The sequence below is a fragment of the Schistocerca gregaria genome, chromosome 1 (genome assembly GCF_023897955.1).
Source record: "Schistocerca gregaria isolate iqSchGreg1 chromosome 1, iqSchGreg1.2, whole genome shotgun sequence".
Lineage (NCBI taxonomy): Eukaryota > Metazoa > Arthropoda > Insecta > Orthoptera > Acrididae > Schistocerca > Schistocerca gregaria.
Genome location: NC_064920.1, coordinates 463011657 through 463027920, shown reverse-complemented (window position 1 = coordinate 463027920; position 16264 = coordinate 463011657). Strand labels below are relative to the sequence as shown.

General features: G+C 39.4%; 1 protein-coding gene across 1 annotated transcript in view; it reads right to left on the bottom strand.

Annotated features, from left to right (window-relative positions):
• The window catches only part of LOC126352566 (serine/threonine-protein kinase VRK1), a 223389-nt gene that overhangs the window by 117126 nt on the left and 89999 nt on the right, over positions 1–16264 (bottom strand). Inside the window, exon 4 of the mRNA XM_050002697.1 lies at positions 1002–1071. Within this exon, the coding sequence (XP_049858654.1) occupies positions 1002–1071 (70 nt within the window). The remainder of the gene's footprint in view (positions 1–1001; positions 1072–16264) is intronic.

Sequence of the window (16264 nt, the reverse complement as noted above, 5' to 3'; positions counted from 1 at the left end):
TAAGTACACGAGGCCTTTAAAAAGTAAAATACACACATTGTTTCAATGTGAGTGATGCATTGTCAGAGGAGTGCATATGTTCTGGGTTTCCTGCAGACATAGTTTTGTAAGTATAGTGAACAGGTGCATCACAATATGTGAGTAAAATGGTGTGACAACTGGACCTGTACTCAAACTGAAGTAAACAGGACAGTGTGGTTATTGTGGGTGAAACATCCAAGTTGCAAACAGAGTCCCAATGAAATTCTAGCAGTATATGGATCAAATGCTATGTCGTGTCCAGCTGCAGTGAAATGACCAAGACAGCACAGATATAAATGATGCCGATCAGGTGAGAAAGGCCATCAACACTGACCACCGACAATGTCCAGGAAATCGAGGAACTAATTCCCAGCAATCACAGATCTTCCAATGATGAGGACCTTCATACACCACTTCCTGAATTTATCCGTAACCAAGCAGCAGATTTCTATTGTTGAGGAACTGAATTATTGGTAGAACATTCCAATCGTCGTTTACAGAGACTTGGTGACTTATATAATAGTGTTGTGTATCAGAGTCACTTAGAAGCATACTGTAGCATTCAATCAAAGTTATTTGGCATGCCATAATAATTTGTAACTTGTTTTTTGAAGTCTCCTTCAATTAAACATACCATTACGATCCATACCTAAGGAATGAGCATCGTCAAACTACTTTCATTCGTGTTAATAAGGTAAGTTAAAAATTTATGCAGCAGCTATTTTCTTGGGAATGATTCAACTGTATGAAATTTCAAATAAAAATAAACAAGAAAAACTGATCCATTGATCATAATAGTGCAACTATTTACTTACACAAACAGATTGATTGATCACAAAATTAATCACAAGTATTTAAAAAAACAGCTGATAAACTGAGTTAAAAAGGAAAATACCAATAGCAGTTAACAAGCACAAATTGTTGAGAGATCCCACAACAAAATGAAACACTGTTTACCTGTGCTGAATAATTCAACTTACTGTCTTTGGGCTTAGCCACTTTCATGTAGAAATGCATTTCAACAAACAAGGGACCATTCTCATGTGGTTCCTGCAAAAGAAATTACAAAGATACAGTTTTACAGAGGTCTTTAATAGTAATACCAGGAAAAGTGTAATCTTAAAGTAATCTCTTCTTGTGACAGTGAAAATTATAACAACAGATTCATAGTTATGTTTTACAAAAACAATTTTTTTCCAAGGCAGAAAAATTAAGGATCAGTTACTGTGTTTATGGAATATGGGAATCATGACAGAACTGATAACACTAGGAAATTAATACCATGTCTTGAGGTCTGCTGAATTATTTCATTTGTTGTTTTTTTGTACTGAAAACGGGACTGTATTGACAAATCTTCACAATGATCCCTCATAACAATCCAAAGCAACAAATTTTCTACTGGAGATGATGTAGCCTATTTCACCTAAAAGATAATACAAGAATCATTCCTTTTTTGTAAAATAGAGGATGCCTCATGAAAGACGCCCGGGAGGTGTCCGCAGGTCGCGTGGCATTGCCACCAGTTGCTGCCACAGCCGCAATGGCAACCGCAAGCGCAACCGCAACCACCACCACCACCACCACCACCACCACCACCACCACCCCGCCTGACCCTCAGACACTAAGCTGCTGGTAGTTGGCTGCGCACACACTTCCCCTGAGTTAATAATAAACAATGTTGTCATTTGATTAACCTAAGCTTATATTTATTTACAAGAGGTGCTGAAAATGATGTATATCTGTGGTAAGAACAGCCTGACATCTCCTAAACACATTGGCAAACACTAAGAATTCTGGCTGTTGAAAATTGGGAAATGACTAGTCGAACCCCATCTTCCAACTCTTGAGGAGACTGGTTGCATACACCTTGTCTTTTAACATTCCCCAAAGATAAAAACCACATGGATTTATATTTGGAGAACGAGGAGGCCAGTCAACTATCCTAGCATCAAACACACTTTGTACTGCTGTCATAGAAGCACTGGCAATGCATGGTCTTGCATTCTCCTGCATGAAATAACCATACATCTTTTTGTTTGGTGTTGGTTCTTGGGATGGTGGGGGTGGGGGAGGAAAAAGCTTGCCATATATTGTTCACATACCTGTCAGAACGGATTGCTTCGTGTAAAAATATTGGTCCAATAATTTGTCTTGCACTAATTGCACACCACACTTCTGTTTTCAAAGTATGAAGAGGTTGTTGATGTAATTCATCAGGATTTTTGGAGCTCCAATGTTGATTGATCTGAGAATTTATGTACCCTTACCTGACACCCCCCCCCCCCCCCAAAAAAAAAGAAAGAAAAAAAAGCTGGATTTGTTTGCAAGTAATGCCTTCAAAGGAGTAGTAATTGTGGATTGAAGGCTTTACCTACAAACAAATTCGGGGTACGGCTATGGGCACCCACACCATGCTACAGGAATCCTTCCTAAACACCCAGAATCTTAAACCCCTCACCTGATTCAGGTTTGTTGATGACATCTTTGTGATTTGGATCGAGGGTGAGGACATCCCATCCACATTTCTGTAGAACCTCAACAACTTCTCCCCGATTTCCTTCATCTGGTCCTACTCAACCAAACAAGCCACCTTCCTACATGTTGACCTCCACCTCAAAGACGGCTACATAGGTATCTCCGTCCATATCAAACTTACAAACCACCAGCAATACCTACTTTGACAGCTGCCACCCATTCCATACCATACAGCCTAGCCACACATCGTCATTGCATCTGCGTTGATGAACAGCCCCTTTCGAAATATACCGAGAGTCTCACTGAAGCCTTCACGAACCATAATTATCCTCCCAACCTTGTTTTAAAAAAAATTTCCCTGCCTTGTCTTTCCAATCTCCCACCACTACATCAGAAAGTCCCACTGTCCAACCACAGAGCAGCATTCACCTTATAACTCAGTACTACCCAGGACTGGAGCAACTGAATTACATTCTCCGCTTGACTACCTCTCATCATGCCCTGAAATGAGAAATGTCCTGCCCACTGTCCTTCCCACCCCTCCCACAGTGGTATTTCACCATCCACCAAACCTACACAATATACTCAGCCATCCCTACACAACCCCTCTTCCCAGCCCTTTTATCTCGTGGCTCCTACCTCTGTAATATACCTAGATTCAAGATCCATCCTATACAACCTCGCGCCACCACCTACTCCAGTCCAGTCACAAACATCACCTATCTCATCAGAGGCAGGGCTCCCTCAGAAACCATTCATGTGTTCTACAAGCTAAGGTGCAACCACTGTGCTGCATTCTGTGTGGGAACGACAACCAAAAGCGGTCTGTCCACGTGAATGGCCCCCGACAAACTGGCCAAGAAACAAGTGGACCACCCTGTTGAAGAGCACACTGCCCAACACGATGTCACACTGCACAACAGTATGCCCTTCATTTCAATGATTGCTTCACTGTCTGTGCCGTCTGGATCCTTCCCTACCAACACCAGCTTTTCTGAAATGTACACGTGGGAGCTCTCACTCCAATAAATCCTGTTTCCATAACCCTCTGTTAGTCATTGTCCTCTCTCATACGGCCCTTTCTCTGTTCCCATTCCAGCAAAACACAGCCCTCATTCCTCCATCGCATTCAGTCTTTTTACTTCTCTCCTCTTCCACTATTCCCTCCCCTCCCCCTCCCCATCTAACCTCCTGACTGCACATAGCTGCCCTGCCCTCTTGCCACCTCATCCCTGAGTGCTCCCCGACAGAACGTCACTGTCTGCTAACCCTACCATACTATCCCTCCCCTTCCCTCTCCCCATCATAGCTGCCTCCTTACCCCCATCCAATCACTACTCCCATCATGCACTGGAGCTGCTGCTCGCAGTGTGTCCTCTGTTGCCTGAAACTGCAGGTAGGTGTGTGTGTGCGTGTGCGTGTGTGTGTGTGTGTGTGTGTGTGTGTGTGTGTGTGAGATCCAATTTTGATGATGGCCTTACTGACCAAAAGCTATATTTGTGACAGTCTTTTTGTTGTGCCTATCTGCAACTCAGCATCTCCACTATATGGCGAGCAGAAACTTTCCCTTTCACAATATTACTAATTAAAATATCCAAACATTCATTATTAGTCTCATGATTGATTTGTTTTATGTTTTAAATTGACATGTTACATTAATTTTAATTAATTAATTTACTTTTTCAGTTTACCATTTCAAATATTTTGTTAACTGAAAATAATAATTAACTCAGTATCACGATACAAAATGATTATAGAAATTATAATTTGTAAATAAGTGCTTAAAACATGACATTTTCTTATGTCCTGCACATAAAATAAACAAAATTTCATCTCATAATATACACAACAGAGAACACAGTATAAAACAAAATTCAGCAGTATTTCAAATTGACGGGTGACCCTCTAAATACTCTAATTTGTATGAGGCATATTTCAGTACATTGATAAGCATTGGCGATAAGAATTGATTATGTGCTAGTCACTGCAGCTTGTGATTAAACTGTTTCTCAACTGGAGATTGACACCATCACAACTCAACAGAACTAGATCTAAAAATCTCTCAAAGTTGTTTCAACATCAAAATTGTTACATTCCACCCTGGGTTTTCCATTGCTTGATATTTTAATTAGGTATTTGAAAATGCTCTGGCAGGACATTGTGTACAGCTTACTTTCCAAAACTTGTATTTTTGGAACCAGCTTTCTTACATGTGGATGTATGTAGCTTTCTAGCTTTTTTAATTTATGTTTTAACAAAAGTTTTCATTTTTCAAACTTACTTAAGGGTGAGGGGGTATTTCACAAAATTTCAAATTATTACAAAATTTGATTATACAGTTTTCAGGAATGTTAATTACAAATCAACTTTTATATGAGAAGCATTTTTTATATAGCTAGGTTTTAAAGATATTCCTTCCAAATCTAATATGACAAATTCTTTTTAACACACACACACACACACACACACACACACACACACACACACACAGTTTTATCAAGATCATTTATCAACACTTAGAAATGTTCTCTTCTAAGACAATAGCTGTGTCCATGGTCAGTAGTGTACAGATAGGCAATATGTGTCTGTGATGAAGCCTCTTATTGGCTAAAGCATGATTGACAAAACACACACAAAACCATCACACAAGTTTCATGATATGGATTCAACATATGGGGGGTGGGAAAGACTCTGCCACACCCGCTGTATTCACCAGCCCTCACACTGAATGAATATCACATGTCTTGACAACTCAAAGGGGCTATGGGCGGAAAGAAATTTTTTCCAATGAAGAGGTGCAACATAGGGTGTGCAAATGGCACTGCATGTGAACAAAGTAACCCCCACAAGTGGAATCCATGCACATCCTATGTGCTGGAGGACGCGTGTTGAAAGAAAGGGAGACTGTGCCAAGAAACGACAGACTTGTGCCGCACTTTTGTTAAATACAAATTTAAAAATATACTTCAGGTTTTCATTTGATACCACTCACTCACACAGCTATAGCAGATGTATGTAGAATGTTTGATAGAGCCACCCGTGTGCTGTCTGTGAGCTTGCACATATTATTATTATTATTATTATTATTATTATTATTATTATTATTATTGTTTCAGCTGTACACTGAGCTTCACGTTCTCACAATGATCTTTGAAAGTAAGTGTGTGTCAAGCTTTACTTGGAGGTATGTAGGAGTGTCGCAGCATTGTACTTGCTTTCCCCACCAAGTTATTAACAGTTTCTCCCTAGTTTGTCTATTTCTCAAGTCTCTCTCTCTCTCTCTCTCTCTCTCTCTCTCTCTCTCTCTCTCTCACACACACACACTCACACGTGCGTTTTGAATGGGTTAGACTTTAGGTGCTTATTGTGATAGTATTCTCCCAGATCTTCAATGGCTGTAGTCAGTTTCATTTCTACCTCCTCAAGAGTTCTTCCTTGGGCTTCAACTGCTGTGTCATTACCATAAATGAAAGCTCTTATGTCTGTTCTGACAGGTTGGCACCAAAGCAGAAATTTTACAGAAGCAACGACAGCACGGTGCCTTGAGGAAGACCATCCTTCTTGATTCTCCATTGGCTCTCCCCCCACATTGAAGTATAAAACCCACTCTCACAGATAAAATGTAAAACTAAAGATGCTGTGGAGGCATTGTCGCCCAACACCAAAGGTAGGGTGAATTAACTGGCAATTTGGGAATCGTTCTTGGGAGAATTTAATAGTCGACTGCCTCATAAATTATTGAAGTTACTTTTTCCTGGCTGAGAAAGCTGGACATGACAAGTGATCTTCAAGAAGTGCATGAGCTGTGTCATGACAGCTGAACATTCCATAGGCCACCATTCCAAAAAGCTGCGAACAACTGTCCTAAAATCACTAGTGCAGTTCCATGCATTTTTGTAACCTGGAATGCAAAAATGGTATGTAATTAACAAATGCTACCCTCTCACGTGGAAATTAAAATGTGCACCTCTCAATGGTCTATTCTGTTCCCCATGTACTTACAAATGATTCCACAAAGTTTCATTGTCCTACAATCGCTTGCTTTTTGTGCCCCCCCTCAAGTTGTGCAAGTTTAATTACAATCATACCAATTGTAGTTCTACTGCCCCTAGGGATATGTTTCCATGATATAGTTTTCACTAGTCGACAAAATGATCATATGTACATGGGACAGTTTCCACATCTTTCATTTCCCTACACAGGTCTTCTACAAAAATAGTCCACCATGCTCTCAAAATTAAATCATCTTTTGAATGGAACTCTCTTTGCTACCACAGCTGCTTTCACAACACTTAAGGTGATAACACATGTAACAAGGAAATTTGCAGGAGCCAAAGCTGAAACCATCATCTGAAAGTGGCAGATTGGTGTATTAAGATTTGGATAAAGAAATAAGAGATGCGATATTTTCCATAAATAACAAGCTTATTTTAAGACCCTCTAGAGTCAGCACAGTGCCACTGCCTCGCAATGTTGGAGAGAGGGATACTCTATACACTAATTTATGTGCTTTACACTTTTGTAAGATTTCATGTAATAGAATTATACCAAATAAGATACAAAAATGCTATTTTATTGAAGAGGATTGTTTCAGAAAAGTGAAGCACTGTCATGAAATGGCTGTATAACGTTGACCCTCCAGCATCAGAATTCTTAAAAATACACTGACAACGATATTCTTATGCAAGAACATTTCTTGTATTGCTACTTCCACCATGGTTAAGTCAGGTTATCAAGCAGTGAACAGCACCTCCTAGACTTGCATTGGTAGCAATGTAAAAAGCCTTTTCTAATAGTCATTCTAGGTTCTTTCTCACACTGTAAATGAGAGTAATGGTATTATTTGAGCATACCACCCTTACTTGCTTTCAGAAGTGCTATTAAAATTGCTTCCCTCTATGAAATGGAGGACTGATCATCAATCCTATTTCAACTGAATGCTGGAAGGGAATTTCTTTTAATTTAGAGTTCATATGTAGAGGCACGCCATTCTCAATGATATCTAGTCTAGGCTAAGCACTGAACAGAGACAGATTTGAGTTCCCACACTGTGAATGGAAGGTTTTATGTTCGTTATTTGAGGAAAAATAAAACAACTAATTGCCTGACACAAACCACAAACTACACAGGGACTTTGATCAGCTTAAAATTCTAATGACAGTAAGCCACTTTATAGGGTACACTCTCTGGTGCTGAAATGAAGGTAGTTTATTAACACACCCATTGGGGTTATACTTCTCTTCTGCTAGTTATCTCCCCGCCCTGAACCACACACTTAACAAATATTTTTCATAAAATTATTCATAATAGAGATTAATCACAACAGTTAAGAAATTCATGTACTTATCGCCTCTTAGCTTTCCTGGCCTTTAGCCCTGCACGTGATTTTCTGCATGTGAACTGAGTCAGTTTTTTGCACCAGCTTTCAGCTGTTCCTTGGTGCATACTGACAGTCATTGCATTATCAAAGAAGTCTGTCCTCTTAAATGACCAAAAGTTTTTCAGTTAACACACATCATAGCATCCATTTTTATGCTAGATTAATCCAGATAAATAAGTAGTCACCATACAAAGTTGTTTAAAATTATTATTGAGCCATTTTTTGAAGGGCTGGAGACTATATAGATGAGGGATGGATGGACAGCAACACTGTGGGGGCTTAAATATATTTTCTGAATACACGTGAAACTAAGAAAGAAAGAGTGTCATTATCCTTAGAGGTCCGGGCTTTGACTATCAGGATGCTTATGAGGTGGTAAACAGAAAGCAACAGGGCTTGAAAAATACCTGTTTATAAGGTGAAGGATGCCGAGGACATACACAGGAGTGCTAATTTTTAAAATCGCAGCTACTGGCTTCCAAGTAAAGAGCAAGGTGCGAGAGGTACGGAACATGTGATGGCTTTCTCTGTTAGCCAAATACGTCACATATAGATGCAGGGAATGAACGGAAGGGGCGCAACGGAAGGGGCGAGAACGTCAACTTAAAAGTCTTGGATATTTAATATCACATGATCAAGTAAAGCTACATTTATTTCAAAGCTACCAAACTGAGTGTGCCATTGAGACTAGTCCATCATTACTTAAAAACTTCTTCGTATATCAAAAACTATACAAGTTACAGCGATATTGAAACATGTCATTTAAACCAATGAAATGAATGAATGAATGAAAATAGTCCATGTTGTCCTATAGAGGGCAAAGACCTCTTGCAAGTAGTGATAGCTGCTTTTAAAGACTCACATGGTGAGCTAGTCCGCGTAAGAGGGTACTGCACTTAGTGCATACTACATATTGAATTACACTCTATCACTTAGTAGTTGTTCTAGTACTTTTAACTCCTTTCTGTTTCTGGCTAAGCTGGTCCACTGTCTTCCTGCTTGTTTTCTGAGTAAGTCCACCCATTTGTATCTTGGTCTTCCTGGGAGTCTCTTGCCGATGTAGGGGTCCCATGTGGGAGCTCCTCCAATCCATGTGTTGTTTTGCAGCCTCGCCACATGGCCGACCAATTTCCATTTGGTCTTCATAGCCTGTTGTGCTTTATCTATTGTTAGTGACATCTTGTGTATCAAGGTGTTAGATATTCTGTCATTCAGAGAGATGTTAAGGATTTTCCTCTGCATTTTCCTTTGGCATGCCTGTAGAGGGTTTCTCTCTTTGGCTTTGAGAACCCAAGCCTAACATCCATACAATAACACTGGAAAAATGCAGCTTTCAGGTGCCTCCATTTTGATGCTCCTATTCAGGGCTCTGTCTAGCCATATATACTTTAAGGCTCAAAAGGCTTTCCAAGCTAGAGAAACTCTGTTTTATTTCTTTTTCCATTTTGTTGTTAAAGGAAATTATTTGGCCTAGGTATATGTACTGGGATGCATACATTAATTCCATTCCTTCCAGATATATTGGGGCTTCTAATCCACTTGTCATTACTTGCATTTTAGATTTGTTCATTGTGAGTCCCGCCATCTTGCTTTGTGTGTAAAGCTCCTGGAGCATTGATTGCAGTTCCCTTGCAGTTTTGGGGAATAGGAATATGTCGTCAGCGAACCTCAAATTTGTTAGTCTCTCGCCGTTGAGACATATTCAGTATTTCTTATTCCATTTTAGTTTCTTGAATATATCCTCCAGTAGGCAGGAAAATAGTTTTGGGGAGATGGGATCCTCTTGTATAACTCCTCTTTCTATGTGAAAAGGTTGGCCTGTTTTTTCAGTTTTAACTCAAACGGGGCTGTTGTTTTGAATGTTTCTTAGTAATTGCATGTATTTTGCCCCTACTACTCGATTTCTTAATGCTTGAAGTTAGTTTGGGTGTTCGATGGTATCAAATGCTTTGCTGTAATCAACAAAAGCAAGGTATATTTTGAGGTGGCAATCACCAATTTTTCTACTTACTGATTAATGGTTTGAATGTGATCCACTGTGCTAAATCCTTTGCGGAATCAAAAGAGCTCATTGTATATGTTGCCATCTCCAGTTGACTTTCCATTTTTCAATTCAGTGATGGCTATTCTAACCTCACTGTGTATTATATCTGGCACGATTTCAGTGGTGTTTGTGTCTAGATTGACAGGGTCGCAGTTTGCGGCTTTGTTTGGTAGAGAATTGATGTATATAGCTTTGCAGAATTCCGTTGCTGATTTGATTATATCCTCTCTTGTGTTTAGATGTTCTTCCACCTGATTCTTCATTCCTAGTATCCATTGTTTCCCGCCCTGGGCACTTATCCTCGCTCTCCTAATATGTTTGTTTCTAGTATTTGTCTTGTCGTTGCTGATCGGTGTTCACGGATATCTTTCCGTATTTCCCTTTCCATTATTTTGTCTAGATTTGAGTGTTGTTCTTCATTCCTGTCTGAAATATATCTAATTTTTTAACATTATCAACCTGTGGTCGATTAGCTGTATGATATTCTGATTTAATTTGCTTTAACTTTTCTTCATTTGCTCGTCTTTGCTTGTGTCTTTGTGAGCTTGGTATATGCATTTTTTAGTGCATTATACATGTCTTGAGTGCTTTGTTTGTATTAACAAATTAACTGCATAGCATCTGAGGTGTTAAGAACTTACAAAAGGTGACAAATGAAAAATGCATGTTTATATCAGCAACACTAAGCCCATGGCGCTGGGTCTTCTGTTCTACAGTCCTGGTCACAGTCTGTCAGCAGTGAGTTTGGGACAGGCAGCACTGGAGGGAGAGGTTTTGTGCAGCAAATCAGCCATGTTCAATGTGAAGCAACCTGTTTAACAGAACTAGTAGTGCTAATGAGAAACTATGCATTGTTTTGTTATTGTTTAACAATGATTACACTATTAAAAGCTTTAATTTCCAATTTTTATAAAATTAAGGCACTTTTGAACTTTGAAAATTAAAGCATTTGTGTGATTTTTGCCTGATATGGGAGTTCACTTTGTTCGGATCTGCTGTTCTGCTAGCTTCACTGTACTCAAATGAATGTTGTCAATGAAATGTTCTTGTTCACACAGTTTTTAATTTATTCCTTTTATTGCGAGGCTACCATTCACTAATGAATTCACTTTTACTGAATAAAGTAAACATTATTCCATTTCAATTATAAATACTCGCAAACTTTGATTACTTAACTTTCCTATTTTATTAATTTTGTTTGCCAATGTTGCTGTATTTTGAAATTCTCATCAACTGCTTGGAAAGTCAGTCAGATCTAACAATTCTACATCCAAGTTGACCAAAGGGTGATAAATGGAATGATGTGTAACCACCTCTTAAAAATGTTATCGACCCAAAATTCTACTAGATTGCCCATTTACCCAACCCTCTGATATTTTGACTGCAATTTTAACAATAATTTTATCAGTCAAAAAGAAGCAGGCTGCTCTCATGTCATAGAACACAGTAAACAGGTTTTGGTTTGCTAAGATATATTCACACGTTTTTGATCTAATGACAATGATTCCAGTTTCTTGTTCATCACTTTATCTGTACTAAGAGTTCTCACTCCTCTCTGGTGAGTGGGTTAAAATATAATGCTGGGAATACAGTGTCTACTTTCATTTCTAGATTGGCAATTGGTAACTGAATGAACAGTTTGGTTATCTGGGCTCAGTTTTCTATTCAGATGACAGTAACAATCACCTGAAAATCATACTCACTGTAAACATTACATAACTTTTCATCTTAAAAAATTTCCGGAAATTTTGGAACACCAAACTCAGAACTGGATGGTAACCTGAGCAGGCGAACTATGATGAGAATGAGTAGGTAATTCTGCTATATTACACAAACTGCAGGAATTTTCAAAATTTTGTTAGGTTAACACAACATTTTTTTTCATTTAAGTTGTATTTATTTAATAAATTTATGACTTGTGGTTGCCACTATGAAGAAGATCTTTACTGGAATTAAGTGTCACAGCCTGAATAATCTTAATTATGAGAGCAAGATGAACAGTAATGCCTCTAATTCTTTTTTCTCAGTTCTGAAGACTGCATGACATATTGCACACCATGCACATTACTCAGTCGACTTTTCTGCTTTCTGCTTCACTGACTCAAGTTCAGACCCTCAGCCACTAGATGGCTCCAAATTGTAGCATCCTCCGTACTCCATGCTTGGCTTAATCCGCTTTCCATCCATTTCCAAAAACTAAGGAACACGTTTCAGGACCTCACTTTGTTAGTGATGAAGTGGTGCAAGAAGAGGCTGTGGCTCTGTCAACAAAATCAAACATTCTACAGCAACAGTATATCAACACACAGATCTCTCATGGGAGGAATGTGTTCAGCACCAGGGTGTCTACACTGAGAAATAAATCTGTAGACATGAATAAAAATATAGACTGTTAACAACATATGTTTTATTTAAGAAGCTGTAAGAGTTTTCACTTTAAAATCTGGAGACATTACCTTTCATCATGTCCTCATAGGATACAAGTTAATTATCTTCAATAAATTTGAAAAAGCTGTACAGTTAATAAGAAGGGTGTCATTTCAAATCCATTTGGTAGATTTCAGTTTCTTTAGCAAAGCCTGCAATTTCTATCTTGGATACATGGTGGCCCAAATTCACAATGTTGGAATCATACAGATAGTAGTGAAACCCAGGCTAAGTGTTTTGAGACACGTAAGCAATTGTTGTAAATGAATATTTCAGATGGTGTCAGATCTCAAAGAAGCACTGCGTGTGAAGCATATGTTTGTAAATTGCTTCCATTTCACAACAATCGATATTCTGTGACAACAACATTCTAGCTTTATTACTGAAAGACAATACAGAATCATAAGTGATATAAGATCCTCAACAAAGAATTTTCACACAGCACAAGTTGAAGAGCGGTATTGGATTGTGTGGGAGGACATTCATCAATACGCATCTATCAACTTGCTCATGAAATGCACACATTGAAGAATACAGCATGAAGAGTACAGGTGGAGCAATTCTTGCACCTCAGTCAAACAATGGTTGCAAGCAATGGGCCAAATGATTTTCAGTCCGGAGTTCAGTTCTGTCAATGGATTATGTCGTAATATATACATTGCAACTGCCAGTCATCGCTCTGAATGGTTCCTGTTTCTTATTGTTGTAATATGTTACTTATTTATGTCTAAAAACACTAAATATTTGTTTTGACCATTCGTACCTCATTTCACGAACCATGGACCTTGCCGTTATTGGTGCGGAGGCTTGCGCGTGTCAGCGATACACATAGCCGTACTGTAGGTGCAACCACAACGGAGGGGTATCTGTTGAGAGGCTAAGATTGTCGTCGGGCTAAGATTGTCGTCGGGCTAAGATTGTCGTCGGGCTAAGATTGTCGTCGGGCTAAGATTGTCGTCGGGCTAAGATTGTCGTCGGGCTAAGATTGTCTCCGGGATAAGATTGTCTCCGGGATAAGATTGTCTCCGGGATAAGATTGTCTCCGGGATAAGATTGTCTCCGGGATAAGATTGTCTCCGGGATAAGATTGTCTCCGGGATAAGATTGTCTCCGGGATAAGATTGTCTCCGGGATAAGATTGTCTCCGGGATAAGATTGTCTCCGGGATAAGATTGTCTCCGGGATAAGATTGTCTCCGGGATAAGATTGTCTCCGGGATAAGATTGTCTCCGGGATAAGATTGTCTCCGGGATAAGATTGTCTCCGGGATAAGATTGTCTCCGGGATAAGATTGTCTCCGGGATAAGATTGTCTCCGGGATAAGATTGTCTCCGGGATAAGATTGTCTCCGGGATAAGATTGTCTCCGGGATAAGATTGTCTCCGGGATAAGATTGTCGTCGGGATAAGATTGTCGTCGGGATAAGATTGTCGTCGGGATAAGATTGTCGTCGGGATAAGATTGTCGTCGGGATAAGATTGTCGTCGGGATAAGATTGTCGTCGGGATAAGATTGTCGTCGGGATAAGATTGTCGTCGGGATACGATTGTCGTCGGGATACGATTGTCGTCGGGATAAGATTGTCATCAGGAGAAGATTGTCATCAGGAGAAGATTGTCATCAGGAGAAGATTGTCATCAGGAGAAGATTGTCATCAGGAGAAGATTGTCATCAGGAGAAGATTGTTATCAGGAGAAGATTGTTATCAGGAGAAGATTGTTATCAGGAGAAGATTGTTATCAGGAGAAAGAAAACTGGCGTTCTATGGATCGGAGCGTGAAATGTCAGATCCCTTAATTGGGCAGGTAGGTTAGAATATTTAAAAGGGGAAATGGATAGGTTAAAGTTAGATATAGTGGGAATTAGTGAAGTTCAGTGGCAGGAGGAACAAGACTTCTAGGTGAATACAGTGTTATAAATACAGAAGCAAATAGGGGTAATGCAAGATTAGGTTTAACAACGAATAAACACAGGAGTGCGGGTAAGCTACTACAAACAGCATAGTAAACACATTATTGTGGCCAACACAGACACGAAGTGCACGCCTACCACAGTAGTACAAGTTTATATCTCAACTAGCTCCGCAGATGAAGAATAGATTGAAGAAATATATGATGTGATAAAAGAAATTATTCAAATAGTTAAGGAAGATGAAAATGGGGGACTGGAATTCTACAGTAGGAGAAGGAAGAGAAGGAAAAGTAGTATGTGAATATGGACTGGGGGTTGTACTGCCTCGAGAATTTTGGGCTAAATTCTAGAGACCCTCGTGTTTCCAACGTCTCAAACACACGTTATTTTAGAGATGAGTGTGATAAAGTAGAACTGTGTCTACTGCACCACAATTATGTGTGTGCATGAAGGACATATTCTCTTACTTTCGTAAGGTCTAGACACTTGTCTTCTTAAACTTGGAGAGATTTGTAGACTGTATTTATGGAAAAACGAATGTGATAGTTTGTGACGGATCAGTATGAAAACTTGTGTGTGATGAAAATACAGTATTTTAAAAGTATAAAAAATTCCTCCAAAGTAGCATCTTATCTTCAAAGAAGAAGTTGTGCACGACATTGCAGCTGGCTATTCTGAAAAGGAGATTGGCAAAGCAACTCCAAGTACGTTCAATAGCCAAGGGGGCTGTGAGACTTTAGCCCAATACCACATTGTCACTCTTAATCACCAGAAGCCACCAGAGGGTAAGAAATGAAAGAAAAAAGCCGTCTGGTACAATGTATTCATGGCTAATACTTGGTTTAAAAATCATGAAAGAAGGTTGTATACATGCAAGAGGCCTGGAGACACTGGAAAGTTTCAGACAGATTATACAATGTGTTACAAAAAGGTACAGCCAAACTTTCAGGAAACATTCCTCACACACAAAGAAAGAAAATATGTAATGTGGACATGTGTCCAGAAACGCTTACTTTCCATGTTAGAGCTCATTTTATTACTTCTCTTCAAATCACATTAATAATGGAATGGAAACACACAGCAACAGAACGTACCAGCGTGACTTCAAACACTTTGTTACAGGAAATGTTCAAAATGTCCTCCGTTAGCAAGGATACATGCATCCACCCTCCGTCGGTGGAATCCCTGATGCGCTGATGCAGCCCTGGAGAATGGCGTATTGTATCACGGCCGTCCACAATACGAGCACAAAGAGTCTCTACATTTGGTACCGGGGTTGAGAGAGCTTTCAAATGCCCCCATAAATGAAAGTCAAGAGGGTTGAGGTTACGAGAACGTGGAGGCCATGGAATTGGTCTGCCTCTACCAATCCATCAGTCACCGAATCTGTTGTTGAGAGGCGTACGAACATTTCGACTGAAATGTGCAGGAGCTCCATCATGCATGAACCACATGTTGTGTCTTACTTGTAAAGGCACATGTTCTAGCAGCACAAGTAGAGTATCCCGTATGAAATCATGGTGGTGAATCGAGGAAGTACAGTACATACTGACAAAACTAAAATGAGCTCTAATGTGGAAATTAAGTGTTTCCGGACACATGTCCACATAACATCTTTTCTTTATTTGTGTGTGAGGAATGTTTCCTGAAAGTTTGGCTGTACCTTTTTGTAAGACCCTGTATAATGCTAAGACAAAGATTTGGGAACCAGGTTTTAATTTGTAAGACATTTCCAGGGGCCGATGTGGACTGGCCACAATTTATTGATTATGAAGTGCAGAGTTAAAACTGAAGAAACTGCAAAAAGGTAGAAATTTAAGGAGAAGGGGCCTGGATAAAGTGAAAGAACCAGAGGTTGCAGAGTGTTTCAGATAGTTTTAGGGAACGATTGACAAGGACAGAGGAAAGAAATTCAGTAGAAGAAGAAATAGTGAAGGCAGCAGAGAATGAACTACGTAAAAGGACGAGGGCTAGTAGAAATCCTTGGGTAACAGAAGGTATATTGA